General features: G+C 42.4%; 1 protein-coding gene across 6 annotated transcripts in view; it reads right to left on the reverse strand.

Moving 5' to 3' along the window:
- The window catches only part of RNF44 (ring finger protein 44), a 928909-nt gene that overhangs the window by 166541 nt on the left and 734767 nt on the right, over positions 1–27601 (reverse strand). For all 6 annotated transcript variants that reach the window (XM_053717041.1, XM_053717044.1, XM_053717039.1 and 3 more), the window contains 2 exons: positions 12320–12407; positions 12109–12230 (listed from right to left, as the gene is read on the reverse strand). In XM_053717041.1, the coding sequence (XP_053573016.1) occupies positions 12109–12230; positions 12320–12407 (210 nt within the window). The remainder of the gene's footprint in view (positions 1–12108; positions 12231–12319; positions 12408–27601) is intronic.

Below are 27601 nucleotides of genomic sequence, written 5' to 3' on the forward strand. Positions count from 1 at the left end.
ACACCTTCACAATGTACAAAGGCAAAGAATGACTGGGGATTATGGGAAGTGGGAGGGATACTTAAAGTTTTTGTTGGGGTGTTCTTTGCCTCCTCCTGGTGACCAGGATTTGAATGCCCAGTAGTAATTGAATGGATTTATGGACTCTTCATGCCATTGGAAAGAAAGAAATAGTAATAAAATTTCAACACATGCAAACCTAAACATTTTTTATTCTTATTTCAAAGATGAGTGACAACAATTTGACAGCATATGCATTATTGTATATTTTACCCAAATAACTTAGTATAGTTTGTGTGTGTGTTTGTATTTGTTTGCAATGCTAACACCAATACAATCATCCTATATAGGCCTTCTTAAATTGTAATCTGATTTTATGTTCATTAGAGCACTCTGTATCCGTTTCCTCAAACAAGAATAATAAAGATTTGACACAAAAACGCAACTACACCTTGTTGCTTCTAGCTAAACTTCACTAATATGAAGAAGATCATATACAATAGAGGGGTCTTTTACCATCCCTTTCCACTCTCTCCTGAACACCTCTCTAGTGATAAGAGGTAAAATGAGAGGTCTCAAATCCCTCTACATGGAGAAGGAAAATAGATTTATAATATAATAGTGGTGTCTAATATTGGAAGTGTTCATCATTCCTATGGTGACTACATGCATTCTGGAAGGGGATTAAACTCCTGACCCAACATTTGCTATGCTTATTACAAATTATAGTTCTTATGCTCCTCTAAGTAGTAGGAAGGTGGATGGGAGGAAAAAACTAAATTTATGCTTACCTGATAAATTTATTTCTTTCCGGACATGGAGAGTCCACAACATCATTCCAATTACTAGAGCACCCCAGCAGAGCTGTTAAGTGTCACTTCCCTTACCCATAACCCCCAGTCATTCAGCCGAAAGGAAATGGAAAAAGAAGATAACACAAAAGGTGTAGAAGTGCCTAAAATTTAACAAAAAAAAAACAAAAAACCTGTCTTAATTAAGGGTGGGGTCGTGGACTCTCCATGTCTGGAAAGAAAGAAATTTATCAGGTAAGCATACATTTTGTTTTCTTTCCTAAGACATGGAGAGTCCACAACTTCATTCCAATTACTAGTGGGAACCAATACCCAAGCTAGAGGACACAGAATGAACAGGGAGCGAGAAGAAGAAAGCAGGCCTAAACCGAAGGCACCACCGGTTGAAGAACCTTTCTCCTAAAGGAAGCCTCAGCCGAGGCAAAAGTATCAAATTTGTAAAATTTAGAAAAAGTATGCAGAGAGGTCCATGTAGCCACCTTGCAAATCTGTTCCACAGAAGCTTCATTTTTGAAAGCCCAGGATGAGGAGACAGCCCTAGTAGAATGAGCCGTAATTCTCTCAGGAGGCTGCTGTCTAGCAGTCTCATAAACAAAACGAATCACACTTCTCAACCAGAGGGAAAGAGAAGTAGAAGAGGCCTTCTGGCCTTTCCGCTTTCCAGCGAAACAAACAAAAAGGGCCGAAGATTGGCGAAAAACCTTAGTAGCCTGTAAGATAAATTTAAGAGCACGCACAACATCTAAGTTATGCAAAAGACGTTCCTTATGAGAAGGAGGATTAGGACAAAGAGAAGGAACAACAATTTCCTGATTAATGTTTCGATCCGAAACCACTTTAGGGAGAAATCCTAACTTAACTTAACTGTAAAAGAATAGATAGCGCAGAAATCTGACCCTTCAGAGAACTGACTGACAAACCCTTCTCCAGACCTTCCTGGAGAAAATACTAAATTCTAGGAATCCTGACCATGCTCCAAGAGAAGCCCTTCGATTCACACCAATAAAAAGGTATTTGCACCATACCTTATCGTAAATCTTACGAGTAACTGGCTTACGAGTAACTGGCTTGCGGGCCTGAAGCATAGTATCAATGACTGACTCATTAGCCAAAACTAAGCACTCAATCTCCAAGCAGTCAGCTTCAGAGAAACTAGATTTGGATGGAGGAAAGGATCCTGAGTTAGAAGGTCCTTCCTCAGAGGTAACCACCAATGTGGAAGAGAATACATCCTCACCGGGTCTGCAAACCAGATCCTGCAAGGCCATGCAGGAGTTATCGGAATTACAGACGCTCTCTCCTGTTTGATACGAGCAATGAGTCGTGGAAGGAGAGCAAACTGAGTAAACAGGTATGCTAGACCGAAATCCCAAGGAACCGCCAGAGCATCTATCAGGGTGGCCTGAGGATCTCTTGACATTGAACCGTACCTTGGAAGCTTGGCGTTCTGCCTAGACGCCATCAGATCCAACTCCGGCACCCCTACTTGAGGGTTAACCTGGAGAACAACTCCGGATGGAGAGCCCACTCCCTGGGATGAAAGGTCTGTCTACTCAGAAAATCCGCCTCCCAGTTGTCCACTCCTGGAATGTGGATGGCAGATAGAAGAAAATAGTGAGCTTCCACCCACTGAAAAATCAGAGCCACCTCCTTCATGGGCAAGGAACTCCGAGTTCCTCCCTGGTGGTTGATGTAAGCCACTGAGGTGGAAATCTGATACACCGGGTTAAAGATAACAGAGGCCAAGCCATCAAGGCTCTTGTCAACTGGTACAGATCTATCCTCAGACAGATCTGAATGGTCTCCGTTCCATTGTCTAAGCATTCATAATTTTAGAGCTCTCAAATGGAATCAAGCAAAGGCAATAATGTCCATGGAAGCGACCATCAGACCAATTACCTCCATGCATTGAGCCACTGATGGCCGAACAGTAAACTAGAGAGCGAGGCAAGAAGAGAGAAGTTTGCATGGTCCCTAAAAAACACACCATTGTAGATGGAACAAGGGAACTCTTCTCCAGATTCACTTTCCATCCGTGGGAGCATAGAAAAGACAACAAGATCTCTGTATGAGATTTTGCTAGTTGAAAAGATGACGCCTGAACCAAGATGCCGTCCAGGTAAGGAGCCACGGCAATTCTCTGAGACCAGACTACTGACAAGAGCGCCCCCAGAACCTTTGTGAAAATTCTGGGAGCCGTGGCAAGGCCAAACGGAAGAGCAACAAATTGAAAGTGCTCGTCTAGAAAAGCGTATCTCTGAAACTGGTAATGATCCCTGTGAATGGGAACATGAAGATACGCGTCCTTCAGGTCTATGGTGGTCAAAAACTAAACCCTCTGGGAGCAAAGGAAAAATGAACCGAATGGTCTCCATCTTGAAGGACGGTACCCTGAGAAAGTTGAGACATTTTAGGTCTAAAATGGGTCGAAAAGTTCCCTCTTTTTTGGGAACCACAAACAGATTTGAATAGAATCCTAGACCCTGTTCCTTAACTGGAATAATCACTCCCAGAAAAGAAAGATTATGAACGGTCTTAAGAATGCCTCTTTTCTTACCTGATCTGCAGATAATCTTGAGAGGAGAAATCTGCCCATGGGAGGACAAGTCTTGAATTCTATTTTGTAACCCTGAGATACTATGTCCACAGCCCAAGGGTCTGAGACATTGCATATCCAAATTTGACGAAACAGGAAAAGTCTGCGCCCCACTTGATCCACTACCGGACCCTTCATGCTGACTTAGTCTCAGATGAAGGATTCTTTGACTGCTTCCCCTTATGCAGAGTCTGATTGGGTCTCCAAGAGGACTTTGACTGCTCCGGCTTGAAGGAGGGAGAGGAAGACTTTTGACCCTTGAAGTAAAGAAAGGAACGAAAATTTGAATTTAGACGTCCCTTAGGTCTATTTTTCTTGTCTTGTGGCAGAAAAGACCCGTTTCCACCTGTAATTTCAGAAATTATCTCCGCCAGACCAGGGTCAAACAGGGTCTTGCCCTTGAAAGGTAGCAACAAGAGCTTGGACTTGCAAGTAACAACAGCTGACCAAGATTTTAACCACAGAGCCCTGCGGGCTAGAACAGAGAAATCAGACATCTTGACTCCCAGTCTAATGACTTGCATGTTGGCATCAGAAATAAAGGAATTAGCCAGCTTGAGAGCCTTGATCCTATCTTGGATCTCCTCTAATGAAGTCTCTTCTAAAATTAGCTCGGACAAAGCGTCACACCAATAAGATGCTTCACTTGTTACCATAGCAATACAAAACGGCAGGCTGCCATTGTAATCCCTGATGAACATACATTTTCTTTAAATAAGCCTCCAGCTTTTTATCCATTGGATCCTTAAAGGAACAGCTATCCTCTATAGGAATTGTGGTTCTCTTGGCCAGATTGACTTTAGGAACAGTGCGCCATGAGCCCCTAATGGAGTCAGCAACAGGAAACATATTCTTAAAAACGGGAGAAGGGGAAAAGGGAACCTCTGGCTTATCCCATTCCTGAGAAAAGATCTCCGACACATGGTCTGGGACAGGAAACACTTCCAAGGCAGATGAAACATAATAGTATTTATTAAGCTTACTAGATTTTTTAGGGTTGACAGCAACTGGAGAATCAGAGTCGTCCAAAGTAGCTTGTACCTCTTTTAGAAGTAAAGAAGGTGTTTAAGCTTAAATCTGAAGCTTACTTCTTCAGAATCAGTCAAAGGATTTATACTGTTCGAATCTGAGATCCCACCCTCAGAAGCTACAGAGGTATCCTCCTCATCAGACTTATGAGGGAGGTCAACCTTTGCAACAGAAGATGGGACAGATACCTTAATAACAGAAAAATATTTTGATTTCCTCTTGCGCTTCCCAATTATGGGAAAAGCAGATAAAGCCATAGATACCACAGAGGATATCTGTGCAGCAAAATCTATTGGCAAATACACTCCTCCAGGAGGCTGAGAGGAACTGCAGGGCATTGTATGTGAAGCCATTGAGGCTTGGGACGTATGAGGAGAAAGCTGTGGCATATCCTGAACAGCATCATCCTGGGAGACATTAGGCTCAGAAGGCAGTAATTTATCTTTAAACTTAAGCGTCCTGGCTAAACATGAGGAACAAAATTGCATAGGCAAAACAATTTGGGCCTCCAAACACATTGGATTAATCCCCAAAAGAAACGGAATAAAAGAACTTGAAAATGACTACTATCACTTTAAAAAGGAAAAAAAAAATTTTAGAGTGCAAAAATGCCTACAGAAAAATCAGGAAAAAAGTACTCGCCTCTACACCTCAGCCAGCCTGAGGTGCCCTACCTGAACCTTCACCAATGTTCGACAAACTCCCCTAGAGAGCGGTCAAGACAAGCCGTTACAGAAGAGAGCTCACATAGAAATGACGTCCCTCCGCATATCAAACGGAAGGGCGGGGAGGCACATGACCGGCAGGAAAAGAAACTGCGCAGCAGAGTAAAAAGCGTACGTTTCTAATAATCCCTCAGATACGGAGATAGAGAAAAAATGTCGCATTTTCTTCCTCCAAAATAAAATACTTAAACTGTCATCTAATAAAACATAATTTATGCTTACCTGATAAATTTATTTCTCTTGTAGTGTATCCAGTCCACGGATCATCCATTACTTATGGGATATTCTCCTTCCCAACAGGAAGTTGCAAGAGGATCACCCACAGCAGAGCTGCTATATAGCTCCTCCCCTAACTGCCATATCCAGTCATTCGACCGAAACAAACAGAGAAAGGAGAAACCACAGGGTGCAGTGGTGACTGTAGTTTAATTAAATTTTAGACCTGCCTTAAAATGACAGGGCGGGCCGTGGACTGGATACACTACAAGAGAAATAAATTTATCAGGTAAGCATAAATTATGTTTTCTCTTGTTAAGTGTATCCAGTCCACGGATCATCCATTACTTATGGGATACCAATACCAAAGCTAAAGTACACGGATGATGGGAGGGACAAGGCAGGGATTAAGCGGAAGGAACCACTGCCTGAAGAACCTTTCTCCCAAAAACAGCCTCCGAAGAAGCAAAAGTATCAAATTTGTAAAATTTTGAAAAAGTGTGAAGCGAAGACCAAGTCGCGGCCTTGCAAATCTGTTCAACAGAGGCCTCATTTTTAAAGGCCCAGGTGGAAGCCACAGCTCTAGTAGAATGAGCTGTAATTCTTTCAGGGGGCTGCTGTCCAGCAGTCTCATTGGCTAGGCGTATAATACTCCAAAGCCAAAAGGAAAGAGAGGTTGCCGAAGCTTTTTGACCTCTCCTCTGTCCAGAATAAACGACAAACAGGGAAGATGTTTGACGAAAATCTTTAGTAGCTTGTAAGTAAAACTTCAAGCACGGACTACGTCCAGATTATGTAAAAGATGTTCCTTCTTTGAAGAAGGATTAGGACACAATGATGGAACAACAATCTCTTGATTGATATTCTTGTTAGAAACCACCTTAGGTAAAAACCCAGGTTTGGTACGCAGAACTACCTTATCTGCATGAAAAATCAGATAAGGAGAATCACATTGTAAGGCAGATAGCTCAGAGACTCTCCGAGCCGAGGAAATAGCCATCAAAAACAGAACTTTCCAAGAGAAAAGCTTAATATCAATGGAATGAAGGGGTTCAAACGGAACTTCTTGAAGAACTTTAAGAAACAAGTTTAAGCTCCATGGGGGAGCAACAGGTTTAAACACAAGCTTAATTCTAACCAAAGCCTGACAAAATGCCTGGACGTCTGGAACTTCTGCCAGACGCTTGTGCAAAAGAATAGACAGAGCAGAAATCTGTCCCTTTAAGGAACTAGCTGATAATCCTTTGTCCAAACCCTCTTGGAGAAAGGACAATATCCTAGGAATCCTAACCTTACTCCATGAGTAATTCTTGGATTCACACCAGTAAAGATATGTACGCCATATCTTGTGATAGATTTTCCTGGTAACAGGCTTTCGTGCCTGTATTAAGGTATCAATGAATGACTCGGAGAAGCCACGCTTTGATAGAATCAATCGTTCAATCTCCATGCAGTCAGTCTCAGAGAAATTAGATTTGGATGATTGAAAGGACCTTGTATTAGAAGGTCCTGTCTTAGAGGCAGAGTCCATGGTGGAAAGGATGACATGTCCACTAGGTCTGCATACCAGGTCCTGCGTGGCCACGCAGGCGCTATTAGAATCACCGATGCTCTCTCCTGTTTGATTTTGGCAATCAGTCGAGGGAGCAGAGGAAACGGTGGAAACACCTAAGCCAGGTTTAAGAACCAAGGCGCTGCTAGAGCATCTATCAGCGTCGCTTCTGGGTCCCTGGACCTGGATCCGTAACAAGGAAGCTTGGCGTTCTGGCGAGACGCCATGAGATCCAACTCTGGTTTGCCCCAACGATGAATCAACTGAGCAAACACCTCCAGATGGAGTTCCCACTCCCCCGGGTGAAAAGTCTGATGACTTAGAAAATCCGCCTCCCAGTTCTCCACGCCTGGGATATGGATTGCTGACAGGTGGCAAGAGTGAGTCTCTGACCAGCGAATTATTTTTGAGACTTCTAACATCGCTAGGGAACTCCTGGTTCCCCCTTGATGGTTGATGTAAGCCACAGTCGTGATATTGTCCAACTGAAATCTGATGAACCTCAGTGTTGCTAACTGAGGCCAAGCCAGAAGAGCATTGAAAATTGCTCTTAACTCCAGAATATTTATCGGAAGGAGTTTCTCCTCCTGAGTCCACGATCCCTAAGCCTTCAGGGAGTTCCAGACTGCACCCCAACCTAGAAGGCTGGCATCTGTTGTTACAATTGTCCAATCTGGCCTGTGAAAGGTCATACCCTCGGACAGGTGGACCCAAGACAACAACCAGAGAAGAGAATCTCTGGTCTCTTGATCCAGATTTAGCAGAGGGGACAAATCTGTGTAATCCCCATTCCACTGATTTAGCATGCATAATTGCAGCGGTCTGAGATGTAGGCGCGCAAATGGCACTATGTCCATTGCCGCTACCATTAAGCCGATCACCTCCATACACTGAGCCACCGAAGGGCGCGGAATGGAATGAAGAATACGGCAAGCATTTAGAAGCTTTGATAACCTGGACTCCGTCAGGTAAATTTTCATCTCTATAGAATCTATAAGAGTCCCTAAGAAGGAAACTCTTGTGAGTGGGGATAGAGAACTCTTTTCCTCGTTCACTTTCCACCCGTGCGATCTCAGAAATGCCAGAACTATCTCTGTATGAGACTTGGCAATTTGAAAGCTTGACGCCTGTATCAGGATGTCGTCTAGATACGGAGCCACCGCTATGCCTCGTGGTCTTAGAACCGCCAGAAGTGAGCCCAGAACCTTCGTAAAGATTCTCGGGGCTGTAGCCAACCCGAAGGGAAGAGCTACAAATTGGTAATGCCTGTCTAGAAAGGCAAACCTTAGGAACCGATGATGATCTTTGTGAATAGGTATGTGAAGGTAGGCATCCTTTAAGTCCACTGTGGTCATGTACTGACCCTCTTGGATCATGGGTAGGATGGTCTGAATAGTTTCCATTTTGAAAGATGGAACTCTGAGGAATTTGTTTAAGATCTTTAGATCCAAAATTGGTCTGAAGGTTCCCTCTTTTTTGGGAACCACAAACAGATTTGAATAAAAACCCTGTCCTTGTTCCGTCCGCGGAACTGGATGGATCACTCCCATTACTAGGAGGTCTTGCACACAGCGTAGGAATGCCTCATTCTTTATCTGATTTGCAGATAACCTTGAAAGATGAAATCTCCCTTGTGGAGGGGAAGCTTTTAAGTCCAGAAGATATCCCTGAGATATGATCTCCAACGCCCAGGGATCCTGAACATCTCTTGCCCACGCCTGGGCGAAGAGAAAAATTCTGCCCCCTACTAGATCCGTCGCCGGATAGGGGGCCGTTCCTTCATGCTGTCTTAGAGGCAGCAGCAGGCTTTCTGGCCTGCTTGCCTTTGTTCCAGGACTGGTTAGGTTTCCAGGCCTGCTTAGATTGAGCAAAAGTTCCCTCTTGTCTTGAAGCGGAGGAAGTTGATGCTGCACCTGCCTTGGAATTTCGAAAGGCACGAAAATTAGACTGTTTGGCCTTTGATTTGGCCCTGTCCTGAGGAAGGGTATGACCCTTACCTCCAGTAATGTCAGCAATAATTTCTTTCAAACCAGGCCCAAATAAGGTCTGCCCCTTGAAAGGAATGTTGAGTAATTTAGACTTTGAAGTCACATCAGCTGACCAGGATTTGAGCCATAGTGCCCTACGCGCCTGGATGGCGAATCCGGAATTCTTAGCCGTTAGTTTAATCAAATGAACAATGGCATCAGAAACAAATGAGTTAGCTAGCTTAAGAGTTCTAAGCTTGTCAACAATTTCAGTCAATGGAGCTGTATGGATGGCCTCTTCCAGGGCCTCAAACCAGAATGCCGCCGCAGCAGTGACAGGCGCAATGCATGCAAGGGGCTGTAAAATAAAACCTTGTTGAATAAAACATTTTCTTAATTTTTATCCATTGGATCTGAAAAAGCACAACTGTCCACAACCGGGATAGTGGTACGCTTTGCTAAAGTAGAAACTGCTCCCTCTGCCATAAGTCCCATGTAGCGGCATCTATTGGAAACATTTTTCTAAATATAGGAGGTGGGGAAAAGGGCACACCGGGCCTATCCCACTCCTTACTAATAATTTCTGTAAGCCTTTTAGGTATTGGAAAAACATCAGTACTCACCGGCACTGCATAGTATTTATCCAGCCTACACAATTTCTCTGGCACTGCAATTGTGTCACAGTCATTCAGAGCAGCTAATACCTCCCCAAGCAATACACGGAGGTTCTCAAGCTTAAATTTAAAATTAGAAATCCCTGAATCAGGTCTCCCCGAATCAGAGACGTCACCCACAGACTGAAGCTCTCCGTCCTCAGGTTCTACATATTGTGACGCAGTATCAGACATGGCTCTTACAGCATCTACGCGCTCTGTATCTCATCTAACCCCAGAGCTATCGCGCTTGCCTCTCAATTCAGGCAATCTGGATAATACCTCTGACAGGGTATTATTCATGATTGCAGCCATGTCCTGCAAAGTAATCGCTATGGGCGTCCCTGATGTACTTGGTGCCATATTAGCGTGCGTCCCTTGAGCGGGAGGCGAAGGGTCCGACACGTGGGGAGAGTTAGTCGGCATAACTTCCCCCTCGACAGACCCCTCTGGTGACAATTCTTTTATAGATAAAGACTGATCTTTACTGTTTAAGGTGAAATCAATACATTTAGTACACATTCTCCTATGGGGCTACACCATGGCTTTTAAACATAATGAACAAGTATCCTCTGTTTTAGACATGTTTGTACAGACTAGCAATGAGACTAGCAAGCTTGGAAAACACTTTAAAGCAAGTTAACAAGCAATATAAAAAACGTTACTGTGCCTTTAAGAGAAACAAATTTTGAAATAACAGTGAAAAAAGGCAGTTACACTAACAAAATTTTTACAGTGTATGTAACAAGTCAGCAGAGCATTGCACCCACTTGCAAATGGATGATTAACCCCTTAATAACAAAAACAGAATAATAAATGACAAAAACGTTTTTTAAACACAGTCACAACAACTGCCACAGTCTACTGTGATTGTTACCCTCCTCAAACACGACTTTGAAGCCTTTTGAGTCCTTCAGAGATGTCCTGTATCATGCAGAGGGAAGCTGAATGTCTCTGTCAGTATTTTTAGCTGCACAGAAAAGCACTAAAATAGGCCCTTCCCACTCATATTGCAACAGTGGAAAGCTTCAGGAAACTGTCTCTAGGCAAAAATCAAACCAGCCATGTGGAAAAAAACTAGGCCCCAATAAGTTTTGTCACCAAACATATATAAAAACGATTAACATGCCAGCAAACGTTTTATATTACATTTTTATAAGAGTATGCATCTCTATTAATAAGCCCGATACCAGTAGGTATCACTGCATTTAAGGCTTTACTTACATTAATCCGGTATAAGCAGCATTTTCTAGCAAATTCCATCCCTAGAAAAATATTAACTGCACATACCTTATTGCAGGAAAACCTGCACGCCATTCCCTTTCTGAAGTTACCTCACTCCTCAGAATATGTGAGAACAGCCATGGATCTTAGTTACTTCTGCTAAGATCATAGAAAATGCAGGCAGATTCTTCTTCTTAAATACTGCCTGAGATAAACAGCACACTCCGGTACCATTTAAAAATAACAAACTTTTGATTGAAGAAATAAACTAAGTATAAAACACCACACTCCTCTTACGACCTCCATCTTGGTTGAGGCTTGCAAGAGAATGACTGGGTATGGCAGTTAGGGGAGGAGCTATATAGCAGCTCTGCTGTGGGTGATCCTCTTGCAACTTCCTGTTGGGAAGGAGAATATCCCATAAGTAATGGATGATCCGTGGACTGGATACACTTAACAAGAGAAATATAAAATTGAGCCCCAGAGATATTGTCCCAAACACAGTAAGGAAAGCTATTAACCCCTTAGTCTCCACACATACACAAGTGCCTGCACACTGACCCAAGAAAATCCTATACCAAGGATTACATATGTCCCAAATTAATAATGCAGAAATAATTTTCCCAAGTGCAAGTCTCCCATACCTAAAAGACAAAAGCACTTACCTGCAAATTCAGCTGTCGGGTAGGAAGACAGCTCACAAGGCGTGAAAGGACACATACTCTTTACAGAGACCCATAGAAAAAGAAAGAACAGAGTAACCAACTCTGGCTTTCTATTACTAGGGTAGCAATTATGTTAGAAAACAAAGCAAGGACAACCTCACCACTTTCTAACTGCTTAAAAGCCCCCACTACTCTTACTCAACAGATTGACGTGGACACAGCTAAACCCCAATCCTTGCTTGCTGGGAAAAGTACCCATTAAAGGAATAAAACATCTTCAGATACCTACTTTACGTCCTCCATTGACAGAGGCAAAGATAATGACTGGGGGTTATGGGTAAGGGAAGTGATACTTAACAGCTCTGCTGGGGTGCTCTTTGCGTCCTACTGCTGGCCAGGAGTGAATATCCCACTAGTAATTGGTATGACGTTGTGGACTCTCCATGTCTTAGGAAAGAAAAAACATTTCCTTTAAAGCCCCTTCACAAGCATATGCATGATAAAGGGATCATGTTTTACTGCCTGCAACTAGAGGTTTACTAAGCTAACAAAAAGAGCACTATGCCATGGTTTCTTTAAACACATTTACTATAGGACACTTGTTATGTTACTTTTATATCTAAGGTAGGTGAATGAAATTGTTCATCCATCCAAAACTGAGATTCTTACAGTGTTTGCTCAGATTGATGACTTTCAGAATTGAAGCGGTAAGAAGGAAGCTGCTCAATATTGGCTTTGGTGAGTCCCCGTGGCTTTGCCTCCCCTAGACGCTCTGCCAGATTTAACAGTGCCTAAGAAAATAGACAAATTGGATATTTGAGCAGTATATATGTGCATAAAATTATCTAATGTGGTTATATTGAAAATGTAGCCAACTTACTTCATAGTTTTCCATTTCCACATCATCCACATCCAAATCCAAGCTGATGGCTGGACCAACCGAGGTGGGAGACACAGGAAGCATGGAACTAGCAAAACAAACAATTGTCACATGAAAACAGATACAAAACAGGTTAATTAAGCCTCTTGTAACATGCAGCAGGCACCTCTCAAATTGATAAATCACATTCATCATCTCTACAAATGTGACCTCCAACTCACAATATACATTCCAGTAATACAAATTAAAAACTAAAGCATGGAAACACAGTTTGAAATAACATTTGTTGTGAGCAAGAAAAGAAAATTGTACTGACTACATTTTAGGTTTCCCTGATAAAGTTTTATGCCTGGGTATATAAGTATATAAGATTCAATAAACTAGGGGTAGAAAAGTTATCGGATCCTAGTTCTACAATTTAGTGAGTTTTTGGCAAATCATTTAATAGTATCCCCAAAAAGAAACATAACATAATAGGTGTCAACAAATATTTATGAGTAAAGAAGGCTATGTCAGAAAGAAAGCAGAAGCTCTTCTTAATATATATTTTTCTTTCATAGTCTCAAAAATAAACATGAACCTTAAATTTGTCATATAAAGACTGAGCCCTTTCAATATAATTTCCTGCTGCAAGAGTATAGGACTCCCCGAGGCTACTCAAACCCTTATATATAGGATCAGTAACATAAGAAAGTATCTCCGGTTTAGGACCCATTCGTCTAGTGGACTATATTCATTCTCCCTATCTGTGCTTCCAATATGTGCCTTATGGTTTCACAGGTGGTTCTGCCCTGCTGCAATTACACAATTTTTATGCATTATGATTGTTGTGTTCTTTATTAGCAGGGCCTATTTTGGGCAAAAGTGCAAATCTGCTCTTTTCTTTGTTTTATTAAATGCTGCCTGGCAATATGGTACAACGATGTACTTGTATTACTGTGCAGGAATCCTCCTTTGTAACTATGTGTTTAACTTCGACAAAGGGGTTAAACTCATAAAAAAAAAACTCTAAGGAGATCCAACACACTATGAACCAGCTCTTCAACACCCCTGATGAGCCTGCTGCATAACTATATGATTATTGTGTTTACAATTATCTGAAACTACTTTTCAATTTGAGGGCAACAGTTCTAATTTGCACCTCTATAGACCCTGCTTTTGTCTTTGCTACCTATCTGTTCCCTATTCTCTGCTCGGCTATGCGTTAAACAGTGGAGAGATGGGGGTTGAGAGTGAATTTAAACTTATGTGGGTTCTTGGCCTCTTCCTGGTGGTGGGCATTATATCCCACATGTTATGGAGCCCTATGGACCATCACCATTCTGAAAGAAAATAATTTATCAGGGAAGCATAACATTTTGCTTTCTTCATTTTCTTTACATTAGTGCATTTGTTCGGATATTATTTTTGTGAAAACAAAACGAATATCTATGTTTTTGTCACAAATTACCTGTTTGAGCCAAGAGGCCAAAGCTACCGTAGTAGCCTTTTGCCCCCTACGAGTCCCAGAGTAATGGACAAGCCAACTGGAATTACATCAATATTATGTAAAATTAATTCCTTAGAATTAATAGGATCTGGACACAAAAAAAGGAACAACAATCTGCTGATATTTTCCGAAGAAACTACCTTAGAATCACAGGACAAAACTGACAACTCACCCAAGGCATTTATCATTTGAGCCTTTGGGTCTCTTGATCTTGTAGTTATGAAGAGATCACTCTCCTGGATGAAATGACTGACGGCAGAGGTAATACGCTTCCCAAGGGTTCAGTCTTGGACTATGAACTGTTGACAGCGAGCATTGATTCCTCTATGCCCAAGGCAGAATCTGGGACACTTCCTGCATAGCCAGTGGACTGCGCGTACCCCTTGATGATTTATGTGGGCCACCACTGTGATATTGTCCAACTGGAAACGGATAAACTTTTCCTCTTTTAAAAAGGGACCAGGACCGAATAGCCCAAAGAATTGCTCGGAGTTCCAGAATGTTGATTTGTAACTTTGCCTCCAGAGGGTACCAAACTCTTTGCGCTCATCGAGAATTCAAGACTGCGTGATTCTGTCAGGAATATATGCATTAGTATTGAATCTATAATGACTCCTAGAAAAAAACACCCTTGTAGCAGGATTTAACACACTCTTTGGAATATTGATTCTCCAAAGACAAAATAGTAGCCTTTGAGTATAAGCAATAGCTAGAGGCAGGGAAGGAGCCTGCACTAAGAAATCATTCAGATAAGGGGTAATTGAGATCCCCTGAGCTCAGATCACTGCCACCAATACTCCTAGCAGCTTTGTGAAAATGCGAGGAGCTGAAGCTAGCCCAAATGGAAGGGCGACAAACTGGAATTGTTTGTCTAGGAATAAAAACCTTAGGAATTAAAATGTATGAGGATTGCAGGTACGCATGCTTTAGTTCTATTGTAGACATGAATTGACCCTGTTGGATTAAGAGTAAAATTATGCGAATGATTTCCATCTAAAAAGTGGGAACCCTGACAAACTTGTTTAGCATTTTCAAATCTAAAATGGGTCTGAAAGTGCCTTCCTGTTTTGGGAAAATTAACAGAACCTTGACCCTGTTGAGAGACAGGTACTGGGATAACTACTCCCATATGCTCTAGATCACTGTTTTTCAAACCTGTCCTTAGGCCTCCCCAACAGGCCAAGTTTTCAGGATTACCTTGGATGAGAGCAGGTAAAATAACCATGTTTATGAAGCAGCTGATTATTCCACCTGTGCTCCAGTTCAGATATCCTCAAAATATGCTGAACACATTCCATGAAGACAGCCGCCTTCACAATATTTTTGTGTATCTTAGACATATGAAATCGTCCTTGAGTAGGCATGGAGCTAAAGCCTATCCTGTAACCCTGAGATATGATGTTTTGAACCCAGGGGTTCTGGACTGACTGGAACCCTGCTTTCTAAAAGACTGCCCCCTACCAGAACAGTATTGGTGTTGGACTTCTTGTCCTTTGCCCAGGCTTCCAGGCCGGCTTGGAGGGCTCAAACTTTTCAGAAAAGAGGACTTCTCATCTCTAGAGGTACTAAAAGGATCAAAACCTATTTGTTCTGTTCTTTCCCTCAGATTTACTGTCCTGTGGGAGAAAAGCTCCTTTCCCACCTGTAACAGTTTTAATAATTGAGTCCAAATCAGAACCAAATAGAACCTTCCCTTGGAAGGAAAGAAACATTAACATATCTTTTGGTCTGTTGACCATGATTTTACCCATAATGCCCTTTTAGTAATAACTGTTATAGTCATGTTCTTGACATCAATCTTGATAATGTCCATTACGGTGTCACATATAAAGGCATTAGCCATTTCGTCTTTAATGCAATCTGGAAATCCTCAAAGGATTTTTTAGAAACCATTGTGGATAAAGAATCACACCAGAGGGCCCCTGCCACTGACACAAAGCTGATAGATAGTGCTGGTTTAAGCATAAGACTTGTCTAAAGAAAGTGCTTTCTCAGGAAAGACTCCATTTTGTGGTCCATTGGATCCCTGAAATAGGTGCTATTCTCCATGGGGATGGTTGTGCGTTTGGCAAGAGTGGAAAGAGCTCCCATCACCCTTGGGTATGGTTTCCCATAAATCCACGTTCTGCTCTGGAGCGGGATATATTCTCTTAAACCTGGACAGAGGAGCAAATGGAATACCAGTTTTTTTCTATTCTTTGGCTATTTAGTCAGAAACCAAATCTGGAACCTGAAATACCTCTGAAATCTTATAAGGAGCTTTGAAAAGAACATTTAACCGATTTACAGACTTGTTTTAGCAGGTTTTTCCGAGAGTTCTCAATCAATAAAGTGCGGATATGTTCCACTAAGTCAGTAGAGGCTCCCTGAGCAAAATATACAGAACATAAATACCTAAAGTAAGCAGAGGGATGCGGCTATTTGCATGCATATATTGGAGGTACACCACTATTGCAAAGTTGATTGACCTGGCACACTGGAACAGATTTGCAGAACAAACACAAATGTAGAGGGAGGGGTATCAGCAAGACCCTCAGTGTTTGACATTGTTTCAGTGGGGACAGATTCACTGGGTTCCATTATGTGTAAAACTCACAAGATTAACAGAGTATTAAATAATATACATGCACTGTTTAAATAATATGTTAGAGAGTGCTCTACACTAGCCAATTACACCCCTTAAACCTGCAAAGTACTTAAATGGTAAGGAAATTCCTATGCCCTATAATACACTGACCGCTAAAATGCTCCCAAGTGACCCCCTGGCAGCTCCTGCGTGGGTACTCGCATCCAGTGACAGGATCACAATTTGATGCAGATTTCTTAAGAAAAAAGCAGACAGATGCTTTTAAGGCCTGTTCCTACCACCCAGGACTGTGCCAGAGTCTCAGGGAGGCTTAAAACAAAAAAAACAACAACATAAAAATACAAAAATGCTATAAAAAAAAAAAAAAAGTTTCAGGGCCGCCCAAGGGTCCAAAGTGGTGTCAGTGGTCTGAGAGTGCCCCCCCCCTGAATGATGTAGGGTAGTTATTTTGCTGTTTTAATTTAAAAAAATTAAACGAGGAAGCATCGGAAATGGTGGAAACACATAAGCCATGTTGAAGACCCAAGGGGCTGTCAGAGCATCTATCAGCACCGCTCCAGGGTCCCTGGACCTGGATCCGTAACAAGGAAGCTTGGCGTTCTGGCGAGACGCCATGAGATCCAGATCTGGATGAATCAGTTGAGCAAAGACCTCTGGATGAAGTTCCCACTCCCCTGGATGAAAAGTCTGGCGACTTAGAAAATCCGCCTCCCAGTTCTCCACGCCTGGGATGTAAAACGCTGACAGGTGGCAAGAGTGAGACTCTGCCCAGCGAATTATCTTTGAGACTTCCAACATCGCTAGGGAACTTCTGGTTCCCCCTTGATGGTTGATGTAAGCCACAGTCGTGATGTTGTCCGACTGAAATCTGATGTACCTCAGAGTTGCTAACTGAGGCCAAGCTAGGAGAGCATTGAATATTGCTCTTAATTCCAGAATATTTATTGGGAGGAGTTTCTCCTCCTGAGTCCATAGTCCCTGAGCCTTCAGGGAGTTCCAGACTGCGCCCCAGCCTAGAAGGCTGGCGTCTGTTGTTACAATCGTCCAATCTGGCCTGCGAAAGGTCATCCCCTTGGACAGATGTGGCCGAGAAAGCCACCATAGAAGAGAATCTCTGGTCTCTTGATCCAGATTTAGCAGGGGGGACAAATCTGAGTAATCCCCATTCCACTGACTTAGCATGCACAATTGCAGCGGTCTGAGATGCAGGCGCGCAAATGGTACTATGTCCATTGCCGCTACCATTAAGCCGATTACTTCCATGCACTGAGCTACTGACGGGTGTGGAATGGAATGAAGGACACGGCAAGCATTTAGAAGTTTTGATAACCTGGCCTCCGTCAGGTAAATTTTCATCTCTACAGAATCTATAAGAGTCCCTAGAAAGGGAACCCTTGTAAGTGGTAATAGAGAACTCTTTTCCACGTTCACCTTCCACCCATGCGACCTCAGAAATGCCAGGACTATCTCTGTATGAGACTTGGCAGTTTGAAAACTTGACGCTTGTATCAGAATGTCGTCTAGGTACGGAGCCACCGCTATGCCTCGCGGTCTTAGTACCGCCAGAAGTGAGCCCAGAACTTTTGTAAAGATTCTTGGAGCCGTAGCTAATCCAAAGCGAAGAGCTACAAACTGGTAATGCCTGTCTAGGAAAGCAAATCTTAGGTACCGATAATGATCCTTGTGAATCGGTATGTGAAGGTAGGGATCCTTTAAGTCCACTGTGGTCATGTACTGACCCTCTTGGATCATGGGAAGGATGGTTCGAATAGTTTCCATTTTGAATGATGGAACTCTTAGGAATTTGTTTAGGATTTTTAAGTCCAAGATTGGTCTGAAGGTTCCCTCTTTCTTGGGAACCACAAATAGATTTGAATAGAATCCTTGCCCGTGTTCCGTCCGCGGAACTGGGTGGATTACCCCCATTAGTAAGAGGTCTTGTACACAGCGTAGAAACGCCTCTTTCTTTATTTGGTTTGCTGATAACCTTGAAAGATGAAATCTCCCTCGTGGAGGAGAAGTTTTGAAGTCCAGGAGATATCCCTGAGATATGATCTCCAACGCCCAGGGATCCTGGACATCTCTTGCCCAAGCCTGGGCGAAGAGAGAAAGTCTGCCCCCCACTAGATCCGTTTCCGGATAGGGGGCCCTCTCTTCATGCTGTCTTAGGGGCAGCAGCAGGTTTCTTGGCCTGCTTGCCCTTGTTCCAGGACTGGTTAACTTTCCAGCCCTGTCTGTAACGAGCAACAGCTCCTTCCTGTTTTGGAGCGGAGGAACTTGATGCTGCTCCTGCCGAAAGGCACGAAAATTAGACTGTTTGGCCTTTGATTTGGCCCTGTCCTGAGGTAGAGCATGGCCCTTACCTCCCGTAATGTCAGCTATTTCTTTCAAGCCGGGCGCGCCCTCTGCGCGCTTGGATGGCGAATCCGGAGTTCTTAGCCGTAAGTTTGGTTAAATGTACGACGGCATCAGAAACAAATGCGTTAGCTAGCTTAAGTGCTTTAAGCTTGTTCATAATTTCATCCAATGGAGCTGTGCGAATGGCCTCTTCCAGAGACTCAAACCAGAATGCCGCCGCAGCAGTGACAGGCGCAATGCATGCAAGGGGCTGTAAGATAAAACCTTGTTGAACAAACATTTTCTTAAGGTAACAATCTAATTTCTTATCCATTGGATCTGAAAAGGCACAACTATCCTCCACCGGGATAGTGGTACGCTTAGCTAAAGTAGAAACTGCTCCCTCCACCTTAGGGACCGTCTGCCATAAGTCTCGTGTGGTGGCGTCTATAGGAAACATTTTCCTAAATATAGGAGGAGGGGAAAAAGGCACACCAGGTCTATCCCACTCCTTGCTAATAATCTCTGTAAGCCTTTTAGGTATAGGAAACACGTCAGTACACACCGGTACCGCATAGTATCTATCCAACCTACATAATTTTTCTGGAATTGCAACCGTGTTACAATCATTCAGAGCCGCTAATACCTCCCCTAGCAATATGCGGAGGTTCTCAAGCTTAAATTTAAAATTAGAAATCTCTGAATCCAGTCTCCCTGGATCAGATCCGTCACCCACAGAATGAAGCTCTCCGTCTTCATGTTCTGCAAACTGTGACGCAGTATCTGACATGGCTCTCGCCTCATCCGCGCGCTTTGTCCTTAACCCAGAGCTATCGCGCTTGCCTCTTAATTCTGGCAATTTAGATAATACTTCTGTCATAACAGTCGCCATGTCTTGCAAATTGATTTGTAAGGGCCTCCCTGATGTACTTGGCGCCACAAAATCACGCACCTCCTGAGCGGGAGGCGAAGGTACTGACACGTGAGGAGAGTTAGTCGGCATAACTTCCCCCTCGTTGTCTGGTGATAATTTCTTTACATGTAAAGATTGACTTTTATTTAAAATAACATCAATGCAATTAGTACACAAATTTCTATTGGGCTCCACATTGGCCTTTAAACATAGTGAACAAAGAGATTCATCTGAGTCAGACATGTTTAAACAGACTAGCAATGAGACTAGCAAGCTTGGAAATACTTTTCTAAATAAATTTACAAGCAATATAAAAAACGCTACTGTGCTTTTAAAAAGCACAAAAAGCTGTCACAGTTGAAATAACAATGAACCAAAATAGTTATAGCAACCAATTTTTCACAGTAAATGTATTAAGTTAGCAAAGGATTGCACCCACCAGCAAATGGATGATTAACCCCTTAATACCCAAAAACGGATAACAATTTAATAATTAACGTTTTTAACACAGTCAAAACACACTGTCACAGGTCTGCTGTGACTGATTACCTCCCTCAAAATGAATTTTGAAGACCCCTGAGCTCTCTAGAGACGATCTGGATCATGGAGGATGAAGTAGACAGATTGTGACTGAATTTTTACTGCGCAAAAAAGCGCTAAAATAGGCCCCTCCCACTCATATTACAACAGTGGGGAAGCTCAGATAACTGTTTCTATGCAGAAAACAAAGATGGCCATGTGGTAAAAATCATGCCCCAATAAGTTTTATCACCAAGTACCTCACAAAAAACGATTAACATGCCATTAAACGTTTTGAACATACATTTTAAAAGTTATGAAGTGTTATTAATAAGCCTGCTACCAGTCGCTTTTACTGCAGTTAAGGCTCATACATTATTTCAGTATTAACAGTATTTTCAGATTCAATTCCATTCCTTAGAAAAATACATTCAGTGTACACACACTCATCAGCCTAATACCAGTCGCTATCACTGCATTTAAGGCTGAACTTACGTTACATTGGTATCAGCAGTATTTTCTCAGTCAATTCCATTCCTCAGAAAAATAATTTACTACACATACCTCGTTTGCAGGGGGGCCCTGCATGCTATTCCCCTTTTCTGAAGTTACCTCACTCCTCAGATGAGAACAGCCAGTGGATCTTAGTTACGTCTGCTAAGATCATAGAAAACGAAGACAGATTCTTCTTCTAATGCTGCCTGAGAACAAACAGCACACTCCGGTGCCATTTAAAATAACAAACTTTTGATTGAAGAAATAAACTAAGTTAAAAAACACCGCAGACCTCTCACAGCGACCTATCTTTAGTTAGGCTGCAAGAGAATGACTGAATATGACATGTGAGGGGGAGGAGCTATATAGCAGCTCTGCTTGGGTGATCCTCTTGCAGCTTCCTGTTAGGAAGAGATATATTCCATAAGTAATGGATGACCCGTGGACTGACTACACTTAACAAGAGAAAAAGCCAAATGGGTACTCACATACACTTACTGTATGTACTGGTAGATGCAGGCTGGTAACTTGGAGTGAACCAGTTAACCCTCTCCAGGCGTAGATAGATCAATGCAGGGGGATCCTGCCACACTCAGTATGAGTTTAAAGTTGGTTGCAGTGGTTGAAACAGCGGTTGTAAAAACAAAATTAAAAGCATTAACAAGCAATGGTTATAATGCAACATTGCATTACAACCATTGCTTGTTAATGCTTTTAATTTTGTTTTTAATAAACTAACTTTTTTTTTTTTTTATACAAGCACTGGTTTATCACCTTCTTGAGCAGTTACAACTGCTGTAACCAGCTTTAAACTCATACTGAGTGTGGCAGGATCCCCCCTGCATTGATCAAGCTACGCCTGGAGAGGGTTAGCTGGTACACCCCAAGTTACCAGCCTGCATCTACCAGTACATACTGTAAGTCTACTTGGGCTAAAAGTGAGTACCCATTTGTCTTTTTTCCTATATCTGATTGGTTGGCATACTGATACACACATGAGGCGCCCCTCTATTCTCCTATTATCTTTGTAGTTCCGGACAATTCTGCGAGGAGGAGAGAGTTGGATTGTTCCACCATATTTGATATACTACATCATCCATTGTCAATCAATTGGAATTATATATATATATATATAAAACTTTACATGGTATTTGAAAGGTATTTAGTTGTAAGTTTTATATATTAACCTATAGAGCGCCCCCTCATTATTCAGTATATAATCATTTTACGAAAGAAATACTGACGGTTTGTCAGTATTCATTATTTTCCTTTATATTAACACCCACAATTCAGTTTAACGAATAGCCAAGAAGTGGGGTGATAAAGAAAGGAGTAAAAAGCATCAACAAAGGAATTTGGAAATAATTGTGCTTTATACAAAAAAATCATAACCACCATAAAAAGGGTAGGCCTCATGGACTCTTGCCAATATGAAATAAATGAATTTAGCAGGTTCTTACATAAATTATGTTTTCTTTTTATGTAATTAACAAGAGTCCATGAGCTAGTGACGTATGGGATAGCAATACCCAAGATGTGTCACTCCACGCAAGAGTCACTAGAGAGGGAGGGATAACAAAAAAAAACAGCCATACGCTGAAAAAAAAATATTCCAGCGTATTAATTATTAGGGTTGTCTAATAAAACCCTCCAGACCTATATCTACATATTAGATTTGTAGGGAATCCTAAGAGTGCTGCAATCCCCCCACTTTCACAATAACTCATCTAGCTATACTGTATCTCTCTCTATTACTAATTGTTCTGAATTAATATATATATATATATATATATATATATATATATATATATATATATATATATATATATACACATACACACACACACACACACACACTATACAATATATACATACACACACACAGTTGTGCTCATAAGTTTACATACCGAATATGAATGATAACACAAACACAAAAAGTTTTCTTTCACTTTAGTGTTTGGCTGAAGCCATTTATTATCAATCAACTGTGTTTACTCTTTTTAAATCATAATGACAACAGAAACTACCCAAATGACCCTGATCTAAAGTTCTTAATACCATGTATTGCCCCCTTTAACATCAATGACAGCTTGAAGTCTTTTGTGGTATTTGTGGATGAGGCACTTTATCTTCTCAGATGGTAAAGCTGCCCATTCTTCCTGGCAAAAAGCCTCCAGTTCCTGTCTTGCATGAACTGCACGTTTATGATCTCCCCAGAGTGGCTCAATGATATTGAGGTCAGGAGACTGAGATGGCCACTCCAGAACCTTCACTTTATTCTGCTGTAGCCAATGACAGGTCAACTTGGCCTTGAGTTTAGGATCATTGTCATGTTGGAATGTCAAAGTACGTCCCATGTGCAGCTTCCGGGCTGATGAATGCAAATTTTCCTCCAGTATTTTTTGATAACATACTGCATTCAGCTTGCCATCAATTCTGACCAAATTTCCTGTGCCTTTGTAGCTCACACATCCCAAAACATCAGCGATCCACCTCCGAGTTTCACAGTAAGAATGGTGTACCTTTTATCATAGATCTTGTTGACTCCTCTCCAAATGTAGCATTTATGGTTGTGGCCAAAAAGCTAAATTTTGGTCTCATCACTCCAAATTACTTTGTGCCAGAAGGTTTGAGGCTTGTCTCTGTACTGTTTGGCATATTGTGAGCGGGATACTTTGTGGCATTTGCGTAGTAATGGCTTTCTTCTGGCGACTCGACCATGCAGCCCATCTTTCTTCAAGTGCCTCATTGTGCATTTTGATACAGCTACATGTATGTAAACTTATGAGCACAAATATATATATATTGAACATTTACTTTGGAAATGGCATAAAAAATAAAAATGTCATGTTACACCTTGACCAAAAAAAATATTATGGATAAAAAAGGCCTAAAACTTGTAGCATTTATGGTTGTGGCAAAAAAGCAAAATTTTGGTCTCATCACTCCAAATGACTTTGTGCCAGAAAGTTTAAAAAGCGTAAACACAGGGGGGCAGAGCCAGCAGTTACATAGACCAGACACACGTTTAGAAGGCTCCTAGGCCAAAAGTACTTTTCAGGCATTAAAAGTCTGTAGTTATTGGGTAATAACAGTTTAATTTAGCTAGAAACTTGTCAGAGACCTTGTTAGAGCACAACTCGTCAAGCACTAAGTTCCAGTAACAATACCAGGGGACAAAGATCTTTGCTACGCAGCAGGAGGACACCATATTGCTGATAGAACTCCGGAGGGTCGGGGCTCCGCTCCGGAGTCAGTGCATAGAGACTTGCGAGTCACATTGGTAACATCGGTGTCTAGAGAGACTGGGGTGAACTGCTGAACCCTACACATCGGAGATACAAGCACGCCAGCTTTGACAGGCCAATCCCAGCTCACGGAGACTCCGAATGTAAGAAGAGGTAGGACTAACAGGTACGGCTAACAACCTGCAATATTGACAAGACTAAATTGCCGATAATACAGAGCATCACAACTTCTGGCCGTAAATTAAGTACAGACCCTACAGATTAGGGGCAAATCTAAAGAGTCGTCATATTGTCGAGCTAGTGCGCAGTATATTAAAGTTTTAAGCAGCTCTCTTATATACGCTCACAGCTGTGTTAAGTCTCAGCATCTGTCATATTGGTCTCTGCTTCTATTAAGACTGCACACTGTGGATTGCTTTAGATAGCATACTATAACCCTCCACAACTTACCTAGAGGTGCACTTACCACTAACGGAAGCTCTTATACACGGCCTAGCAAATCTACTTCATTCTAATTCATAACGCCCTAGACAGACATCAGACAGTGGGTGAAGCAATACAGCTAATACAGGTTAACAATTTAGAAGCCACAAGTGGACCTCATTGCTTTTGTGCCTGATAGCTCAGATCCTTTGTTCTTAAGATGCAGGCATTGCAGATATAATAGGGATACAACACAAGATTAAGCCCTAATATCCTTATCTTATGACATCGAGACTCTAAATATAATAAAGTTAATTGGGGGACTACCTGAATTGATCTAGTGGAACTTTGGTGACACGCCACACACCCCAGCCCATAGTGGTGCATACACCATATATCGCCTATCCCAGTACTTAATGTGAACAGTACTATAATCTTTGGCGACCAACCTTACCTATATGCAATAAGAGGTGCAACCATTTTACTCTCCTGATTACGTGTCTAACTACAAGAGGGTTCAAAAGAGATTGATTACAAGCCTACAACCTTAATCACATGAAGTGATCTGACATATTACCTACCTAATACATAAGCTCCAGCTATACCTCTGACACCTAGTAGTTAATTGGTCGAATCTATCTAAAGGACACCAAAAAAGAAATAAGCACCCACAAGGCTCAGTAGTGGTGTCTCTCCTCTTCCTTTCCCGCTCTAAGGTCCAGAGCGGGTCATAACCTCTTTCCTTTTACCGTCAATGTTCAGTGGTGACATAGTCCCTGAGGTGAGGCACCTTATCACCTGAAATGGGATAAGAAATGGACTTACTACCTATGTAAATCATTTTCTCACTACTAACACAAGCATTATCCTGTTTATTTACTGGTCCTCTCTGAGAGCGAATATGGCTTAACTTCCCCAAGCCACGTCTCCCTAAGGGGCTACCTGCAAGTCTCGGACTTTAGTACTATATCACAGGGGACTATTTCCTACTACCATGCCACAAAGTAATAGAAAGAAACAGTCTACTTCGCTACCAAAGAAATCTCTTGCAGATCATTCTCACGGATAATAGGTCTCAGGCCTCTGCAAAAAGAGATAGTCTGCCCCCTACGCGATCCAGAGACGGGTTGGGGGCCGCCCCTTCATGGCGATTTTGTCTCTGTGGGCTTCTTGCTGTGCTTGGATTTGTTCCAAGAGTTAGCAGACTTCTAAGATCCCTTGGACTGCTCTGACTTTGCGGCAGGCTGCTGGCTCTGAGACTTGTCCGCACGAAAGGGACGAAAAGTAGACCCTGTAGGCTTATTTTTCTTATCCTGTGGCAGGAAAGCACCCTTGCCACCCATGACCATGGACATGATAGAATCCAGGCCCGGACCAAAAAGAACGTTCCCTTTGAACGGGAGGGAAAGTAATCTAGACTTGGAAGTCATGTCAGCAGACCACGACTTTAACCACAGAGCCCTACGGGCTAATTCAGAAAAACCTGATGTCTTAGCATTCAGGCGAATAATCTGCATGTTTGCATCACAGATGAACGAATGAGCTACCCTTAAGGCCTTAATTTGTTCCTGTGACTCCACCTCGACCATAGCGAAGAGAACATCACACCAATAGGTAGCAGAACCAGCCACCGCAGCGATGGGTTGAAAAATGAACCCTGTGAGTTGGAACATCTTCCTCAACATGGACTCCAACTTTTTATCCATGGGCTCCTTGAATGAAGAACTATCCTCAAGCGGAATAGTCGTTCTCTTAGCGAGCGTGGAGATTGCGCCAACCACCTTAGGAATGGCCCCCCACAGCTCAAGCTGCGAGACCGAAATGGTGAACAGCTTTTTAAAAAAGAGGTAGAATGAGAAAAGGACAAACCAAGCTTCTCCCACTCATTCTTAATATTAGCGATTTTAATGGGGACCGGGAAAGTCTGAGGCACCACCCTGTCCTCATAAACCCTATCTAGCTTAGGGATCGAAGGTTCCTCCGGAAGTTTCTGTTCTGAAACCTCCAGCGTAGCAAGCACCTTTTTCAGCAGAAAGCACAAATGCTCCAACTTGAATTTAAAATCTGGCTCCTCCGCAGACGGAGGTCTAGAAGTTGCCGATTCCGACCCAGAGAGAACGTCCTCCAAAGAGTCGGAGTCGTCAGCAGCTGATAATCTGTCAGGGACATCCAGCGGAGTAGATAACCCCTGGGACGGATAGCTATGTTTCACCTTTCGCTTGCGCTTAGCAGGGCGTGGTAAGGCATTGAAGGCCGCAGAAACCGCTGTTTGTAACTGACCAACGAAATCTGATTCTATACAGATAAAGGAGACACACTGTGACCCTGTCTTCATATATGTATAAATGAAACGATCTTACCAGAATCTACACCGTGGAACAGGAACATGGCCTTTGAAGTGTGACAGGGTAGTAGCATCGCTCCTGACATGGACTTGAGAGCAGAAAAGAAGGCAGCAAAACTCATCAACACTGATTGCTTATGGAGCTGTTAATCTGAGTCAGGATGGGTTCGCAGAAAAACTCTCCCTGCATCTCCGGACTCTAACATTCATCCACGCTCTCACTGAGAGGCTGACAGGACTACTTAAAACTCCAGTCCCATTTCGAAGAGTACTACCCTCCATAAGAGACTACTCCGAATCTTCCGACACTTCTCTGCTAACCTACTGTGACGAAAAGCAAAGAATGACTGGGGGATGAAGGGAGTGGGGGAAGTATTTAAGCCTTTGATGGGGTATCTAACTCCTCCTGGAGGCCAGGTTCTTAATTCCCACACGCAATGAATGAAGCAGTGGATTCTCCTCCCATTAAGATGGAAACTATAGGCCCATTTCCATGCTTAATCAAGATATAAAATCATTCACAAAAATACTAGCAAACCGTCTGAATTCCCTTCTTAACAATTTGATTCACCCGGACCAAGTTGGGTTCATAAAAAATAGAGAATCACCAGACAACACACGCAAAGTATTAGATTTAATGAATGTTGCCACTGTTTGGGAAACGCCTTCTCTGCTTCTGTCCCTAGATGCAGAGAAGGCATTTGATAGGATTAGTTGGGATTATATGTTTGTCATAAAAAAAAGTAGGCATTACTGGAGTTTTTCATAATGCTCGACACCCTTTATTCTTGCCCAACAGCATTTGTCAAACTATTAGGATATCAATCCAAATCAATCCATATAAATAATGGCACAAGTCAAGGCTGCCCCCTCTAGACCCTATTTATTGCGATAAGTATAGAACTTCTGGAAGTCAAAATTAGAGAT

The sequence above is a fragment of the Bombina bombina genome, chromosome 6, assembly GCF_027579735.1.
Source record: "Bombina bombina isolate aBomBom1 chromosome 6, aBomBom1.pri, whole genome shotgun sequence".
In the NCBI taxonomy this organism is placed as follows: Eukaryota; Metazoa; Chordata; class Amphibia; order Anura; family Bombinatoridae; genus Bombina; species Bombina bombina.